The 19,017-nt window shown below is 42.1% G+C and overlaps 1 protein-coding gene and 1 long non-coding RNA gene across 2 annotated transcripts in view; one reads left to right on the plus strand and one right to left on the minus strand.

Annotated features, from left to right (window-relative positions):
* Positions 1-270: 270 nt before the first annotated feature.
* Positions 271-16,788, minus strand: LOC116999823. The gene is made up of 3 exons (XR_004418620.1): positions 16,621-16,788; positions 15,760-15,898; positions 271-952 (listed from the first exon to the last, which is right to left on the minus strand). It is a non-coding gene; the product is annotated as an uncharacterized LOC116999823 (long non-coding RNA).
* A 100-nt stretch (positions 16,789-16,888) lies between these two features.
* REEP3 (receptor accessory protein 3) overlaps positions 16,889-19,017 on the plus strand; it is a 45,144-nt gene continuing 43,015 nt past the window's right edge. Inside the window, exon 1 of the mRNA XM_033066398.1 lies at positions 16,889-16,992. Coding sequence (XP_032922289.1) covers positions 16,961-16,992 — 32 coding nt within the window. The 5' untranslated portion in view covers positions 16,889-16,960. The remainder of the gene's footprint in view (positions 16,993-19,017) is intronic.

The raw sequence follows: 19,017 nt of genomic DNA on the forward strand, positions 1-19,017 counted from the left end.
TTGGAACACCAAAGCAGCCTTTACCCACTGGTTTCTAGAGGACAAGAGTTACCAGACCTTCCTACAGGATCACTCCTTCAACAAGACCACTTTATCTGGACAGCTACTACCACCCTAACTAGCAGGATGTCAGGTTGTATTCTGACTCTGACAGTGGTTTTTCTTTTGTACTATTGCATGTATTTTATTTTTCTTTTTTTTTCCCTATTAAGTTTTATTTCTGACTTGGAGTCTCTTACTGATTTTGCTTTCAAACCATTACAGTCACATTTAATATTTTCCAGTGGTCAGCAGCAGAAAATTAGGAATCTACATTTAACAGGTTGGTTTAAGAGTTTTGTAACTCTAAAATTCATCACCAAGAGAAAACAAATTTTTCATCAAACATCACTTATTTCTAATACAAAGCCAACTTTTGATTTGATTGGCTTATCTTCTACAGAGAGTCCATGGGCATTTCTTAATGCATCCTCTTCGAAAGCACAATTATTTGAGGGGTGAGGCAGTCCTTGAACACTGAAAGGGACACAGAATCAGTGCGAAAGTATGATTCTTTAAAGACAGCTGTTTAATGTAGATGCAAAGGCTGTATTAAACACCAGGAGTTACAAAGGTGCATGAGAGTAAAAGTTGTGGTTTGTGGCATTACCTCCCCAGCGCTACCACTTACATCCTGTATGGTGATTTATCAAATCTCCAACTGTCTACAGTCACTCTCCATCTGGGTCTAGCAATTGACCATTCCTAATGTAGAGACAACCCCGTACCTTGGCTTTTGCATTTGTAAAAAGGCTGCAAATTTACTGCTGTATTTACACTGCAGGTGAATACCACACCCCACTGTGTCCAGGTATCATCCTCAGGACTTCTTTAATGCCATCCTGGCTGTTGCTACAGTGCACAGAGGAGGAAGATACAAGTTTACTGCATTTGTGAATCACTCCAACCATATCTGCAAAAGAAAACATTGTCATTCACAGGGTGCCACTCCATCAATGTTGACAACAGCAAGGAGCACTACTGAGCCTTCATGTGATGTTTCAGTCAATTTATAGCCTAGAACAGATGAATACAGCATATTCCAGTTCCAACATTTCTTTCTGTTCCAGCTTATGAGATAGCACCAAAAAAATGGCTGAACAATTTGAATAAACATAGGCTTCAATACATTATCTTCCTTAGAAGTTTGCTGGCATCTTAAGACATCAACCTGTACAACCTCTGGCCCCCATTTCCTGCCACCCATAACCACTGCCTTACACTTGAGTCAGCAAACAGAATTCTGGGGTACCCACAACTGTTTTAAATACACGGTCGGCCAGCTCAGCCCAATGAAGCTGCAGGGGAGGGTTCTACTGAGACCTGGAGCTGCTGAGATGTGCTCACCTCTTGACCCTGCCCTGGGGTTGGCTACCTCCCTCCAGCTGGGGATGGCACCACCTTCAAACAGCTGCCACTGTTTTCTTCAGTAAGTGTTTAAGTGCAGCCTGAGGATAAAGCATCATTAGACCAGCTCTAGACCTTGGTATCAAACAGTCCCTCCCACCCCTGATGGGTTTGCACCCTACAGAGGTAAAAGGCAGAAGGGGAATAGAGGTAGCAAGGCTCTCAGTCTCTGCCTTTCCTTGAATACTTAATGACTTAATTCCTAAGGTGAAACTGCGTGGCCCTGCTTTGGCCTTATCACATAATGTCTCTATCTAAAACAACTTGTTTGAATTTGAAGGAAAATGCTCTCAGTCTCTTCAAAGCACATATGGAAGGTGCCACTTCTATGGTCACTCAACCCATGTGCAAGCATAAAGAGGAAGGATGATGCACAGCAGCAGTGTGTAACATTTTTGTGGCCATTCTGGCAATGTTAGATTTCCACTCAAGTTTCTTTCTGGCTTTTCATCTTGCTGCTGATGCCAGCTTGAGGCTTGGTGCTGCTCAAGAATCAGACTGAGCTTTAGGCATATTGGTTAGCCCATAAGAAGACAGCACAAGAAGTGAGAACAAATTTTTATTTAGTTGAGGGGATCCACCTACAGAATGAAATACCAGAAGAGATTGAGTGTCAAGATTGTCATGGGTTTGGGTTTTCAAAAGAGCAGAGCAGTTCCTGGTTGCTGTAAAGTTGTATATTGCAAAGGCACACCAATTTCAAAAGACAAAGAGTCTAAAGTGTTCAAGTCTGTGTTTAAAACTTCCTGGTATAGAGTCCCAATTAGAAGTAGAAGCTGCAGCTTGGTACAGAGTCTCAAGAGGCAGATGGTCTTTCTTCTCGTTCTTCCTCTTCTTCTTTCATGTGGTGGTAGTGATGATGATGATGGAGGAAGAGTGAGCGCTCTCACTCCAATACATGGATTTTTATTTACCTAATGAGCTATTCTGTGACTTATGCCATCTGCAGGCTGCTCGGCCTATCCTCTCATTGTGGATGGCCCTCTGGTAACAAAGAAGGCCATCCTTCTTATTAAGGATTTGTTTGAGTTGCAATTAACTATCAGGGTATCTCCATGACTCCAATATTTTTATTTTTGCTCCCCATTGAGACAAGAGATCTCTTCCCCACACCATGACAGGGTTTAGTACAATGAAGAGATGACTAGTTGTTTTTTTTTTCTTCCTGGCCCTGTAATGAGAACCATGTGTTCACTTTGCAAACATAAGACAGATCATTCAACTCCTGTAAGGAAGTTTAAAGGTGTTACTAAACTCCAGCATTTTGGACAAAAAATAAGATGTTACTCAGAGCCTGAGCAGCCTCAGCAGTGCTGATGGTCCTCCTGAAAGGGCCTGCCTTACTTTAGATTGCTCCAGCTACAATGCGCCTTTCTCCTGTCAATCACTCACACATAAAACCTGAAACCAATCACCCTTAAAAGTAATTAATCACCTTCCCATGAATCTTCACTTCCAGTGGTGCTTCTTCCCTGCCCCCCCCCCCCACTCACACCTAAGCTGTGTAAAAGCCAATCAGTAAGAGATGTTTTGTTGCTGGGGTTGCATTAACTAGAAAGGTAACTAAGTGTGTGGAAATATAGGCTTCTCTCACATGGGTTCCTGTAGCACCAGCTTTGTGGATTATCTAGTGAGTGAGTATTTTTATCTGATACTAAGTGTTTGGCTGTTGCTATCTCTGTGTATTTTACAATTAATAGCTTTTGAAAGTTAGCAGATAACCTAAAAACATTAAAAAAAGAATCACTGAAAACACAAACAGCCATGTGGAAGCAGTTATTGCTTTTATGTCAGACCTCTATCTCAGTTTTAAGATGTACTAAAATTTCCCAGTATATTGTAGAGGAATTTCTGTGTTGGATGAAAGATGTTTAAGTAGATCATTTTATGAGTAAATACTGTAACTAATAAAAAGAGCAGGATATATTTAACAGTGAAATAAACTTACAGATCTTCATTGAATTAACTGGAAGGTGGGTTGAGTTCCTTTCCTCACCGGAGATCACTAGGATATTGTGTGGCAAAGATAAAAGAAGGGAAATTAAAAAAAAAAAAAAAAAAGTGTAGCTCTATCTGGCTAGAGTCTTCTGCCTCCTGAGTTGTTAAAGGTCTTTATAGCACCCCACACAAAGTGCATTGAAGTACTTGGAACAGAAGTTTTGTAATCTTATTGATAGTATTTTCTTCATGTTTGTTTTAAAACTTATGTATTTTTTTATAGAAACGATTAAGAGCTGTACTGGTGCTGCAGTATAGGACACCTCCTCCCTTCTGCACCTCTAGATTCTCTATGTTTTGGAGTGGTGCCCCCTACAGAAGCAGGGACTCTGTTAACAGCAGTTTGGGACTGAAATTGTGAGGCCAGTGGGCCTCCTAAGAAAGACTCTGTAATCCTGCCCTGGAAAAAGTCTTTTTAGGTGATAACCTCCTGGCAATAAAAGAGGTTTCTCCCGACATACTTTACTACTTTATGCAGATTTAATGTATCCCATTGGCCCTTCCCCTTGTCCTGCTTTTGTACCACCTCCTCTCTATCCCTAGATTAATCCTTGCTCTTCCTGACCTCTCTGAGCCTTATTTTAACCCTGGACCCTTTTACAGCAGAGGTGTAATAAAGACTCTCTGTGGAACGCCAGATGAGGACCAGGACTCTGTCCCTCCCTCTGCATTGCCCCCCTCACAAGAGCTGAAATCGCTAGGCAGGAGTGCAGATGTGCCTGTGCCCTCAAGGTGTCTTTTCAAGACGCTCCTTTGGGAAGGTTATGGCACTCTGATCAACATTTGCCACAGCAACATAAAATTACTTGGATGTTGGTATTGCTTATCCTGACACAATTAAAACAGGTTATGGTATGGAAATGGTTTACAATACTGCTCTACAATATGCACAATAAAAAGCAAATGGGAGACTTCAGGAAAGGTCTAAAGCTGAAGTAAGAAACAGCTGATTTCAGCTGCCATTAAAGTGTGTGCTAGATGGGGAACATGACAGTGTTTCTTATGCTTGTCTGGGGAAGAAAAAATATTAACAGGAAGATGGTGGGGCCTTTCTGAAACTGAGGTAGAAAGAAAAGCCCTTAATGGCTTAGGGGAAAAAAACCAAAAAACTAGTTACTTTTTTTTTTTTGAGATTTCTGTAGCATCCTTTCTCAGCCTTACTTGCTACTCTGCTATTCAAATTCCTTTGCATTTTCTTAATGCAACTATAGTATTTCCCCCTGTATCTTACCAAGTATAGTTGTTTGCCGGTTTTGTCCAAAACGCTAACAGTGCTTATCACGTGGTAAGCACTCTTTAACAAACTTGTCTGATGAATATTTTTGTGATGCTACTTCTTTCTTCCTGCCAGCAAATCATCTGCCAATTGGCATAAAACTGACACACGGGTTTCTTTCATGTATTCCAGTTGCCTGTCTTGTTGACTTTCTGTATCAGGAAAGTCTAACAAATTAGTGTTAACAGTGTTCTGCAATTCAATAATAGATATTATTTAAGAATATCTATCCCTTTGGTAAGGGTTAAGTCTTAATATTTCATAGTGTTGTCTGGCACAGGGTATAAGCGAATTGTTACTGATTCTGTGCTGATCAAGCAGTGGTACTTTTGTATTTTTCCTGGCACTGCTATCCCAATTAAAACTATCACAAATTTTCTACTTGGCCAGTAACTTCTTTGATTAATTTACTGTTCTCATTAGAAGTGTTCCAGAGTCAGTCACATTTGTTCAGGCAACATTAAAAATTGGCCCTATAAAGGGAATTGATTTAAGTCTGCCCTTACTGCAAGAACTGTAATGAAACATAGCATCTTATAATGACAATCTGAAAAGGCATAATCCTACGTAAGCATAGAGATGAGAAGGGACTTGCATGTCTTCTTGGATTTAAGAGCAGTAGATTATGTTTGGCTGTTGCTATGTCATTTAATTGAGTGACTAGGTTGTCTTGGAGTCATGAACTAGTTGAGGCTGGAAGGAACCTCTGGACTCTGTCTAGTCTGGCCCTTCCCTGCTCAGAGCAGGGCTACCTACAGCAGGCTGCTCAGGGCATGTCCAGCCAAGTTTTAAATATGGCTTCAGGAGTGGAGACTTGAGTCCCTCTGGGCAATCTATCACAGTAGAAGAAGTATTTTCTTAAGTTAAAATGGAATTTCCTGTATTTCAGCTTGTGCTCATTGCTTCTTGTCCTTTCCCCAGGCACCCCTGTGAAAAGGTGGCACCTCTCTTTTGTCTTTGAAAAAAGATTCTAGCAACCACCACTATTTGTATAAATAACACCCTGATTAGTACCAGGTATGTATGACACATTCATTATTGATTTTGTGGCACCAAAGGAATCCAGTTCTCCATCTTTCATCTCCCTAAGGTTATCTCCCATGGATTCCCATCCCAGAAGTGCTGGACCTGCTTCCTACATTTGTATCCTTGCTGTTGCTCCTGTAGTGCCTACTGCAAAAGGAAGAAGTAGAAATTGGTTCTTCTTGCCCAGCTGGCTGAAGTTCAGCCAACAGAAAACTCCTGAGTTCAGTAAATAAACTCTCAATGCAAGCAAAAGCTACTCTAGTGTACAAATAGGGGGATGTTTTTCCCACTGAGGCAAGTCCTAATTACAGGTAAAACTTGGAAAAGCATGTACTCTGTAGCTGAAGCACCACTGAGAGTAAACATGACTGAATTAGGAAAAACAGTTTTGGAAAGGATTTGTGGAGAAAGATGTGCTTAGTCCTCAGTAATTGCAGGTACCTGCATTGCTGTTGCTCCCAGCGTTCAATCGTGTTTTGTATTGTTTCCTGTTGCATATGACTTTCGAACCTGAAGCTTCTCAGAAATTAGTATTTTTGAATTTATATCTATATAGGAACTTACCTGATCCTGTCCCATGCTGTTTTGTAGGATAATATGCAAGAATCCAAAGGAACAATCTGCTTTAGCATGTGCAGATTTTCAATATTAAAAAATGCTCATAATACAAGACCTGCTGAAGAAATGAAAGGTATGTGCAGGTGGTTCCATGCACTATGAACACAGTGTACAGGTCTGCAGAAATCCTGTCTCCTTTCAGTGAGTGACAATGAACTTGTTCTTGCCATTGAGTCCTAAACCAAGAACCTACTGGATCCCAGCAGGAGTACTGTGCCACCCTTTCTAGACACTGATCTTACTTTCAGAGTATGAGACCAAAATACTTGTTAGCTTAAATATTAGAATTAGGTGAAGTGAGGCAAAATTAAGGTAACTAAAGATATATCTTCTTCTTTTGGTCCTCTCTTTCCCTCTTCCCTTTAATCTTTTCACTTTTAATCAGAACAGTGTTCTCAGAACTTTTGTTTTGTTGTTACTAAGTTGCAGCAGTAGCTACCTGTAAATAGTCATGATTTGACCATATCTTAAAAAGATGACCCCAAATTACAAAACATCAAGTTGCAATTGTAATTGTAATGAGAATATATTATACAGACTATTCCCCAGCATGGTCTGGTCTGTATTTGAAAGCACTGCATTAACATGGAAACTACATTCAGAAAAGGCCATCAAGCCATGTCTGATGGATTTATTATCCTGTGGTTATTTACCTGAAGCAGACTTGACAGCACACAGTGCTGACATGATTCAGAAAGGTCAAGGTCCAGGTCTGGTGATGAGCCAGCCTGTGTGGCTGGGCAGGAGAGAGGTGTTCCCTTTCTAGGAGGAGGCTTTAAATGACTCTTATTAAATCTGTAATTTGTGACTCTCATATGCCCAAATGTAATGCAAATCCACTGTATTTCTTATTTGCAATTAATGTCAATGGAAAGATGAAATGGAAGTTCAAGGAAATGGTTGCAGTAAGAACCACCTCAGAGCCTTGTGTTGACTCCAATTTTCTTACATCATAAACTGCTTTGAGCCCTCTAAATTACAACCCAACAATTTAATGCTTGTATTTCATGTTGCTTAAGTTAATTTTCTTTAGACAAAAAAGGGGTGTGAAAGCATATGTTTGATAACTGCTGAACCAAGACAAGTACAGTAATTTCACGAATACAAGCCGCAGTAATATGACAAAAATTTTGGTGGAAACCCGGAAGTGCGGCTAATAGTCGGGGGCGGCTAATATGTGAATAATTTTCTGACATTTACAACCCCAGACGTGCCAGCCAGGGCGCCAAGCCAAGCACCTGCCAGTAAAAGCCGGCATTCCGCGATTGTTACAGTGTTACTGTGTTGCCCTGGTTCCCTGCAGGCAGCATGGGGGGCGGGGAGAGAGGCGAGAGAGCTCTCTTCTTCCCTCCTCTGCCGCAGCCCAGGGGAGGAGGGGGGGGGGGGGGGAAGCGCGCGCCGCCATTGCCGCGGCTCGGGGAGCCGACGGGAGCCCCGCGCAGCCATTACCGCGGCTCGGGGAGGAGGCGGGGTGCTTTGTCCGCGCCCGCCGCCGGCGCCACGGGCGCGGGAAAGCTCCGTCCCCGCCCGCCGCCGCTGCCGTAGGAGCGGGGGAAGCTCCGTCCCTGCCTGCCACCGCGGGGCAGCGCCGACCCGGGGTGACCGAGCCCAGGGGCAGCGGCGGCCGGCCCCGAGCGGCAGCACCGGGCTGGACCACCTGGCCCCGTCAGCGGCCCCTAGCGGGCCGAGCCTGCACAGCCTTAGCTCAGCCAGTAAACCCCGCCCTCCCGCGGTTCTGTTACTAACTGCACGCGGGTCCTCGCTGCGAACAACAGAGCGGCTTATATTCGAGTGCGGCTTATTTATGGACAAAAACCAAAATATTTGCCAACACCCAGAGATGTGGCTTATACTCAGTGCGGCTTGTATTCGTGAATTTACTGTAATTGATACAAGAGAAATTTAGTGGTGCTCATAGTTGTGATGCAACTCATCTGCAGGGAAATAAAGTGAGGGAAGGTATTAGTCTTCCTTCCAGCATTTGCATAAGCTACAAGACTTGTTCCATACCAAGGGTGGTGAAACTTGAGTACTTGTTTTATGCCTATGAACCCATTGAGTCAACCACAAACATTAAAGTCACTCAAAACCATAAAGGTGACTTCGTTTTTTAATTCAGCTGATCAACAATTGATGTTCATTTAATTGAGGAGCATCCATTATTTGTGTAATTTGTGATCCTAAGTACTTCAGAAATCAGCTGCTGAGGTTCCAGAAATTTAGGTTGCACTTTAGTTTAGTCAGGGTTTTTTTAAATTCAGGTTTCATGTATCTTGATGTATTATTTTCCAAAACGTGTGAGAGAGGAGGAAAAAAGAGCATGTGAAAGAACTGTGTCCTTACATTAATACTGTGTGAAAGGAAGCCAAAACAGCTACTGATACTCATTTTTGACTTGCTGGAGAGTGCCTTTTGTGTAAATTTTGATGTCTAACAATTATTTCTATCAACTTCTGGGAGACAAGGGACATGCAAAAAAGGTGAAACCCTGATTTGTCTAGACAGAGCGTCTTTGACATAAGTGGAAGATTGTTTCCTAATCTCCTGCAGGCTACAGGCTGCAGAGCAGCTGCAGACACAGTGTATTTATGCCTGTTAAACCAGAAGTTCTGCCTACTGTTTTTCCTGCCTCCATCACTTTCTACTGCTGTAGTCCAGCTATGCTACACCAGCCTATTAAACATTCAGCATCCAGAATGTCTAGACAGGCTGAAAGACTGTGCTCCTTTCCTCAGTTAACTTCCCGAAGAACTAAAAGGCTATTGGAAAAGGTGGCAGTTTCAAATATGAGAGACTTCTTCAGGCTGCCTTCTGAATGGGTAGTACTACACACAATTAGGGATTTCTCACAGTGCACAGAAGTCATGTGCAAACCTCCTGCTGCTCCCCAGAGAGGCTTCACACCTTTAACAATTATTGCTAATGTATTAAACAGCTTGCACTTGTATTCTAAGGATATCAGACTACATAGAAATGTATTCTGCTAGCTGGCAATGTTCTACTTAAGTAACAGAGGAGAAAACTAAAGGGTGACTTCCTTGCTACAGAACCTGGGGAAAATATTTTTGAGGCAGAAACAAGTGGCTTCTGTGTAGAGACCTGTGGAGAGTCATTTTGTTGTTGCTATCTGCTGTTTTTGGCAATGTTGAACAAACAAGCAAACAGAAGTGTTAACTTTTTTTTTTCCTATGTAATATTTTTCTTCAGTGCTGACTTGAGTCACTCTGCATAGCAAGAAGCAAGTACTCATTTCTTGCAGGGCAGAAATGAAGGTTGCCTCTAGAAGCTTTGCAAATTGGAAGTTAGATACCATATGAGGGCTGTTGATCCTGTTGCTGTTGCTCTACTGCACACTCTGTATGATTGTGATATATATTATAGAAACATGCTTTGATTTTTGCACCTCAGGACAAGCCTGGGAGGTGAGGAGGACGAGAGAGCAGTTAGCTGGTGTAGCAGGAGTTGTCTTTGTGCTTGGAGGAGTGAGGAGCCATGGGTGCTTCTATCCAGCTATGTCTTTCCCCTTTGCCTGAAAAATCTTGGGAAACCTTGTGGTAACTCAGCTTCCAGTAAGGGTGAATAGCATCCTTGTGGAAGTGTTTAATAACCTGGGCTCTTTGAAAGGAAAGTAATTTTTCCTGTGTTGAGTGAGCACTCCAAAGACAGACATCAATAAAACATTCGGACTGGTAGCCAGGAGTTTGAGAAGCAGTGTGCAAGGAAGGTTCAGAGGACAAAGAGCTGATTATGAGCATCCAAGAACATTTTGTTCTCTCTATTAATGAGTACAAAAAAAGGGTGGCAGATTTATTATCTTATGCCCCCCGAACAGAAAGTTTGTGAAGTTAACAGAAATTTGGGAACCAAATTCAGTACATGAAAATGCAGGACAAATTTGGGGTTAGAGCTAGAAATCTACCAGAAAGCATTTAGGGACTAAAAAAACATTCAAAGAAATTTGCAGTTTAATTTATCAGGAGATTGAAATGTGACTTATGCATATAAAAATCCTTGTGGAGACCAAATGAGTGTAAAAGACATCTCTAATTTATCACTTAAAGCATAGCAGGAACCTAAACTGGAAAATAAAGGCAAATTCAAAGTTTAAAACCATAGGTCTGGTTTTCTAGAGGGGAACAAAATTTACTGACAAAAATTGTTTAAAATTCCATTGTTCTGATGCCTTTAAATCAATATCCTTTGTCAGCAGCATTGCTTCCAGGAAACAAAGGTTATCTGACACGACACATGAATTAATGATTCTGTGTCCTGGGTTTAAATTGGATGAAATTATTTGATATTCCTTTCCAGTTTTAAAATCTAGAGACACCTTTTCCCCAATTCAGGGGAGAATGCAGAGAGATGACACTTCTTGGGGGAAGAAGGAACCCAAGTAATGAGAAGACAAAAAGCATAGCTCCAAGGAAAAAAAACAGATCAGGATATTGTTTAATAAAACACCTCCTTTAAATGCGTTTGTTGGTCAGTTTTGACTCGACCCGTCTTGGAATAAGAAAGCAAGGTGTAGTGGGGTCAGCTGGCTAAAGACAAACTTGGGGATGTACACAGGAATTGCCATCCCACCTCACAGGTTCCTGAGTATTTCTCCCAGCTAATAGTGCTATGCTGTCCTGAGAATGTGGGAAAGAAGAAAAGGAAACCTGATAGCCCAGTGTCTTTTGCTGGAAGCCTTTTTAGTTGCTGGATAATGTATGATGCAGTTCTTCAGCTCTTGGTGCTGCTCATGCTCCTCTCAAGCTCTATGTAAGAGTTTGGGCTTTGCATTTCAAAAAAGTTGGGTTAGAAAAGGTATCAAAAGGACTAGAAAACACCCCATAAGGAATTCTTTATTCAAAAGAAGATTTGACAACTTAAGTACTGGGTTTAATTTTTTGAAGTTACTGCAAAGGAAATTAACGTTTCCTTCCATACTTAGGGGAAGCAGAATAAAAACTTTTGGATATACTCCTTGGCTCAGCTTAACTTTGATACAAGGGAAAGCTTCCCAGTAGGATAATGAAGGACTAGGAAACATAGTTAAGAAAAGGTGCATAATTGCTGTTGAGAGGCTTCAGGAACAGGCAGGACAAGACATCTCTCCAAATGACATGGGGTGATCCTTAAGCAGCAGAAAAACTTGGGGTCCTTTCTGTTTCTAATTTTTTTTTTCCACCCCCTTGGGGTCACAATGTTGAACAAGTACTGCTTAGCTGGAGACTATGACATTCTGCAAATAGATATTGTGCTGAACAACATTCTGAGTGTTGCTAAAGAAGGTATAACTCCTCTTCACTTTCAGTAAAATCTATCAGCCGGTTCAAAAGGCCATCATTGTTCCCTGACAAAATGCAGCTGGTGTGCACATGAGCTTAGTCAGCAGACTGTAGAATAACATAAGCTTTCCACAGGGATCAGAAACATCAAAAGCAGAAAGTGCATTTAAAAACAATCTCCAACAGATTGCTGTACTTATTAAATGTGATGCATCACAAGTAGTGATAGAATATAGCTGAGATGATACTACCCAGACAAGAAGGAATAATATGGCTTTGGTGTCCATCTCTGTATGCAGATTTTAAATCCCAGAGAACGGATCATCAGATGCCAGATCATGTGTAGCTCATAATTTAAAATGGGTCTGTTCTCATGAGGGAGGTGTCTATTTACTGAAACATTCAGGTGCAGCTTTTGAACAAGCTTTAATGCCACTCTACTTGGTAACATGGGAGAAACAACTACATAAATCTCTTCACTGGGCTGCCCTAGTGGGGTGTACTGGTATGGTTACACTTATCCACAGAGTAATGTTTGAAGGTTGACATGCAATACATGTCAGATATTTCTGTTTATAGCTTATCAACACAGAAGCAAGGAAGTGACAGGTACACCAGAGCAGCTTTGTGAGAGCCTCCTGAGGTGGAAATGAGCTCCTCTGTTGCCCCAGCTTGCCCTTGTGGGGACTGCATTTTATATGCTTTCAACTCCAAATGGAAGCAATAAGGTAGGATGGATGTACAACTGCTGTGAGGAGAAAGTCTCAGATGGAGCTGTTCTGAACTTTCCCCTTCCGCTTTAGATCACATTTCCCTTAAAAAAAAGAATCCTAATGAGTTGCTTTTATGTTTCTGGTAAGAAAGAACTGGAGGCACTTAACCCATTGTAACCCTTTAAAAATTTATTCAACCAATCAACAGTTGCATTATAAACCTTTTTACATCATGGTGAATTTTCTTTTAAATAGTAATATTTCAATGCTTGTACTTATAAGACTAATTGGATTCTGTCTGAATTGACTGCTGCAGTCAAAAGAGGCAGGTGCTGGAGTGATGAAAATGCTTTGGCTTTATATTTATAGGGCTGTTCTGAATTGCTTTCAGTGTTCTATCTCAGCCTTATCTGCTTTTCCCGACCTACAACTCACAGAATTAATTGCTAGATGTCATTCTTTCACAGTCTTGGAAAAAAAGTCTCTGGGCCTGCTGCATTTGCCAGCTTCTCTGCTTGCAAGGATTCCCCTCTACACTACACAGTGCAGTCATCCTACAACTCCAGCTAGATGCCTTTTTAATTCCAAATTCTATTTTGCTTAAAATTCAGTACTAACTAGAAGTGTCAGGGCCCTGAAAATCAGGAAACTGATGTCAAGAAACGCCTTAAACCATGAATTTTACATCATATTGCAGTTTGTGTTTTCAGGTTTTGCATTTGCAGGTATATCTGTGAACATGAGGGGAAAAAGAATTATTCAAAACCTAAGGCTTTCATTTACATATATTGAAGCAAGAGCTTTAAAAGGAATGTCAGGCTGTAATGAAACTGAGAACAATAATGGTTAAACCTACCAAATGGGAAAAAAGAAAAGGTAGAAACATCCATTTGAAAACTTTGTTTTCTCGTTAAGTTGTGTGCTTTACATTCCTAATTTGGAATGTTAATAAATTTCACACAAACACTTCTGAAAGAAATACACTTATGGCCTCTTAGCATTCTGTCTGGGTGCTGGAATAAAAAAACTTAAGACACAGTTGTATTAGACACCAACTGGCTTTGCTGTGCTCCACAGCAAGATGCTGTGCTGACAGGCTGAAATACAGCTGTGAGCAAGAAGTGACATGTCCAGAATTCCATGCAAAAGCTTCAGCTGCTTTGATTTCTTAAAACATCCATAGCATTGCCCAACTCACTTTCAACTTAACCACGTTAGGGCAGAAGGGTTCTTTTCTAGAGATCAGAGCCTTTGCTGCTGCTTCATGCACAGGAAAGGTAGATGAAGAGTTAAATACTTTTAGGTAGTATGAACCATAAATTTTAACCATATTAATTAATGATCTGTTATGATAATAGCATCAGCTTAGAGTAGTCTACAAAATAGTCATCTTCACCCATTCTGTATTGCCATTTTAACAGATAAACTGGCATCATCTGTTCTGTCTTCTGATCCCAAAATTACAAATGTATGTGGTATGATTCAGGACTGAAAGAAATCTCTTTTTTCCAAATTATTGTGCATTTGAGACACATCTAGGATAGATGAATATAAAAGAATGAAGCCAAGAAAAACCCAACCCTGTGGTCAACCTATGTGTATTTTTAACATATGTGATGCAAGTGGTGCTGTCTTTGGGAAGTATATCCTTGTAATGCAGGGAATTGAATCCCTGTGTCACAGACTAGTTTGTGTCTTCCTATATGCTGTTCATTCACTGATTGCACAGCTGCAATGTAATTAAAATGTTTGTTTACCTTTAAAAAAGGTGACAGCTAAATATTGATGGTTGTATGCATACATTGTATTATAGGGACAAAGTTAGGTGGCCTTTACAAACGATTTTCCAAACACTATTAAGACTATTTAAAGTAATTCTTAAGCAGCTTTTGGAAGGGGTGTTAAAAATATCTTATAATGAAATATCTGTAAGTCCCTTCCTTACACAGAAATAGACAGACATATGAGTAAGACATGCCAAGTTTGAGTAAGTACATGGCTCGGATTTAATTGCTGTGCTGCTCCCTGTGTTTCTGCCATGCAAGAGCACCAATTAGCGTTGTGTGTGAACTAGAATACAGGGAAGTTCATGGGACATCCCTGTGCCTGTCTGCTGAGGGCCCAGCAACCACCACCCAGCTTGTTGCATAAATTAAGTCTCAAAACATTCTGTGAAATTAAGTGTAGTCTTCTGAGCAAGATAAATTACTCTCAGGAGCCATCTGCCTTTACCCTTTTAAAAAATGTCTCTTTAAATGTAAATTTAGTTTTCCAATAGAGACAGTATTGCCATGGTAACAAATGCAAGAAAAATAAATGTCTCTTAGAGAAGAAACACGTTTTATTTTGTATAAACATATTCCATATGAAATAATGCAGCTAGGGAATTATTGTATATACCATCTCAGACAGCAAAAAAAGAGTATCAGTCTTTTCCTAGAGTAGTTCTCTGAGCTAGTACCAAACATAATTGCTTGCAGTAAAGAAATGCATTGTATTCTTTATTCCATATGCTATGAACTAGAGCTCTCATCCTTCCATTTGCTCTAAATGGACTGGAATGTTACAAACTTCAGTGGAGTGTCAGGCAGGCAGCAGGAGTTTACAGAACTGGAGCCTGAAATGTAATCTCTGCCAGGTAATTTGTATTATAAATACTTTGCTGTTTGAATTTCCTCTGCACAGTCTACCATTGGAGAGGTTTGTTATTCAAAGAGCACAGAAGCAGTGATTTGGATTTCTCCTTTCATTGAATGAAAGGAAGAATGCTTTCAGGTTAGGCCTGTTTCAAAAATAAGATTGATGAGTGTACTTTAAACTGCTCACAAACAAATTCCTCTCTACCTCTTCCTGCATCAGTAACCCCCTACAAAGGTCAGTGTGAGGAGATACCCAAGATGGGCAGTATGGTTTGCAAGGATTTCTGCATGGTTAAAAATAATTTTTTACATTGTCTCCTTTCTCATTTCAGGCTTCAAATTTCAGTATATAACTACAACAGTATTCAAATGCTGTCATTGTCTAAATGTTCAACAATTCTTTATTTACCCTCTTTCTTTCCCTCCTTTCAGCCTTTTGACTGTGTGTGGTGTGTTTGAAGGCTGCAGGGGAGTGAAGATGCACATGGCTGGGTTTTAGTGGTAGGAGGTAAGTGGTTAGGAATTCTGGTGCTTGCCTGTGGAACAGAAATCATCCTGCATTTACCTGGCACCTCTCATCTGAATAAGACAGAAGCTTACACAAATTAAGCTTTCTTCTTTTTGTATGGCAGGCAGAGAAACTGTATTATCCCCACTTAAAAATACATTAAAGAACTAATTTCTTTTAGAGATTGTGACACTGTCTTTGGCATGTGACACTGTGAAGGCAGCAGGAATGGTGCTGAAATGGTAATCTACACTTTCCCTACCTTAGCTGCTGTGTGGCATGTCCAGTAGCATCAACATCCATCACTTTGGATACTGCTCTGGTACAGTTCTTGAAATTAGAAGAGTAAAATGGGATGTTTTCAGCGATGGCTTGGGTAGAGCTTCATACAACCTAGTCTTCTGAGAAACGATAAAGAAGTCAGTTTCAGCAAAATAGTGTCCTTTTATGTATGCAAACAATTCTGCAGGAAGTGTAAAATTAATATGCAGAGATGGATTGCAATGGATTAACTAAGGTATCGGGAAGCAATCAGCTTCTCCTGCGTGTCTCAACCCGCCAGACCGTGACCTTGGCAAGGGTACCCGGACTGGGTTACACTGTTGCTGGGCTTGGGCAGCAGCTGGTAGAAAGTAGAGGGGAAGAAACAAAAGTAACAAGGCAGACAGGCACTAATCCTTTCTGGTAATCTGCACTTTCGGATTAGCTGCATGTAGCAGTCTGTGTCACCCACCTAAGGTCGTGACCTTAAACTGCCTTTGTGTCTGAGTGTTTGACCGCAAGCACAGAGCAGAAGCACCTTCTCGTCGTGCTTCAGAGGGGTGAGGAGCCCAGCAGCAGGCTGGCCCCCAGCTCTGCTCAGAAGGCAGCGCTGCAGCCAGTGTGATGCACAGAACCCTTATCTAACCCCTCCAGCCCGCTCCGGGGCAGCAGGCCAAACTGAGCTGACTTCAGTATATGACACGGATGTTTTGGCACGCCAAACATTCTACAGCATTGCGACAACAGGGGGAGCACAGGGCAAAGACCATGGCAAGGGGTGAGCATCCCACCCCTCTTACTTCTAGAGTTGGTCACTGCTTCAAAGAGAGGAGGTGAGAAGGTTTGGAGAAAGGTGCCTTACTGCGATCCTAACGACTTCTAGCTGTTCCTCTCTCTTCCAGGTCATCTGCAAAGGCTGGGTCCGTGTGGGGGTCTAGGATCGAGGCCACTGCTGCTTAGACAGGTCCAGGATGAAGAGGCAGGAGTAAGACACCTTCCCTAGCCCGGTCCGCCCCGCTCTCCCTCACGCCCCGCCGGGCTCCCCACAGATCCCGCCCCGCCCTGCCGGGAGCGGCCGCACGGCGCAGGCGCGCAGCCCCTGAGCCAATGGGGCGGGCGGGGCGGGGCAGGGCTGGGCTGGGCTGCGGCCATTGCGGCCCGGCCGGCTGAGGAGAAGCGTCGCTGCCACTGCCGCCGCCGCGATGGTGTCCTGGATGATTTCCCGAGCGGTCGTGTGAGTGCCAGGCTGGGGCTGCGGGACGCGGCTTGTTTCCCGGGGCGGGAGTGGTCCCGATGAGCGGCGGGTGGCGTCCCTTTTCTCCTTCTCTTTTCTCCTTGCCCCAGCCCCCTGAGCCGGGCGCTCTGCGCTCCCCTTAGGGGTCTGTGTGCCTCAAAGGGTCTTTGCGCTCCCAGAAAGTCCCGCAGGACCTGGGCCAGGCTTATGGTTACTCCATGTGTCTCCTGCTCCAAGCGCTTGTTTGCCGGGCTTGCGGAGCCAGCCAGCTCGGGCTGCTTGTACCTGTCACACACAAATTGCAGCCGTGACTTGCAAATGGATCTAAAGTAACCTGTAAAATCAGGTAACTTTTCCTTTTTAACCTGTAGCAGAGTTGAGAGGACAAGAAGGATGCTTGCGAGTGTGAAATGGTGGTCTATGCTGAGTATAGGCTATCAGCTCAAGAGGTAGATTGGTAGTGTTGTGTTCTGGACTTTATAAACTTGACTTTTTGAAAGCCAAAGAGGCAAACTTTCTTAGGTGAGAAGCATCGTGGTACGTGTTGTGTAAGTTCTGTTGAGAAAGGCTGCACTGCAGTTTATTCTGATTTTTTTTCATAGACATTGCACTGTTGCTTCCTGAAACTGATGAGTTATTGTGCTCATTTGAATAATACTCCCTCTGAAAGTTGAGTAATATTTGGGCAGCAGGTTTCCTCATGCTCTTTGCTGGGTAGCACTGCGCCTCTGGGATCCCCAGTGCCTGAGCTGAGATTTGCTGTGTGTGACTTTTTGCCAGGCAAATGAAGTGAATCTACTCACAAAGCAGTCCAACAAACATCCGAATTAGCATAAAGTATGGAGCAGGACTGTGTGACCCACAGCAGGGCATAATAGGATTTTTCTGTTTTGTTGGTGATGGATATCCCCCTTTAAGCTGTCTGGTGTAATTTCATCTGAGAACTTTGTCAGGAAGCTTTCTCCTGCTGCCAGGTATATTTTCCTTCTGCAGTCCAACCACCTGAATAAGGAGCAGTCCTTTGCCCTCCTGCGGCCCTCCCTGAGACTTGTCACATAATTGTAACTTGCAAAGTGGAACATCATATTCCAGAATTGGCAAGGGACAGCAGAGGCTTGGAAGAGAGTCTGTGGGAGGAATTGTCGTTGGTGCACTTTGTCAGTGTGGTCTTCTGATAAGCTGTACCTGTAAGCCTCTGTTGGCAAGAGGCATACTCTTGTTTTCTGTACATCAGATAAAGCTGCTCAACCTGTTTCTGCTGTGTTATGTAAGAGCACCAACCAGAGAATTCTTATTTTAGGTACTTAGACTGTGTTGGTTTCAAGAGAAATGGCAGCAACGCTGAGCACCTTAATTTCTGATTACCAAATTCTTGTGTAGTTAGTTGGGTTTTTTTCCCCTCCTTGAATTCCTAAGAGTTTTATTTGCCTAAGTTAAAGTCCTCTATGAGCCTCACCCAGTAGCACAGGGAATGAAGAGAACAGCTACTGTTCTTCACAGATTTATTGCAGAAGGCAATAAAGGATAATGTATTGTGCAGTTCTGTGTAGTTTGATTTCCTTGTCGCATTGGTCACTCACCTGTGTGCCCTAATTATTTTTGTTAAAAAGGGAGTCCTAAATATTATTTATAAATTTGTGTCCTTGTTTCCTAGATGTGGGATTTAAATAGTTTGGCAGTGTTCAGTTCCTTAGGAAGGTGAAAGTATTCAATGAAAACTTGGACAGCTTTGAGATTATTAACTTTGCTAATAAAGAAGAATTCATGTGGAAACAAAAGGTGAGAAGTAGCACAGAAGTAGATGTGGTGTGACATGAGACGTCTTAATTTCAATGGCCTTGTGAATGTCTTTCTTGTCCTGTTTTCCCAGCGTCCATTTGATCTTCCTTTTTAAATCTGTTTTCCTTCCTGATCTCTTCTTAGATGTAACCATTTCAGTGACTTTGGGTCTCTGAATTGTGTGTTTGGAGTTTGGAAGGTGTATACGTTCCCTTAGAAGCCCTAAGAAAAACAGATCTTTAAATA

Source organism: Catharus ustulatus, chromosome 8 (genome assembly GCF_009819885.2).
Source record: "Catharus ustulatus isolate bCatUst1 chromosome 8, bCatUst1.pri.v2, whole genome shotgun sequence".
Classification (NCBI taxonomy): domain Eukaryota; kingdom Metazoa; phylum Chordata; class Aves; order Passeriformes; family Turdidae; genus Catharus; species Catharus ustulatus.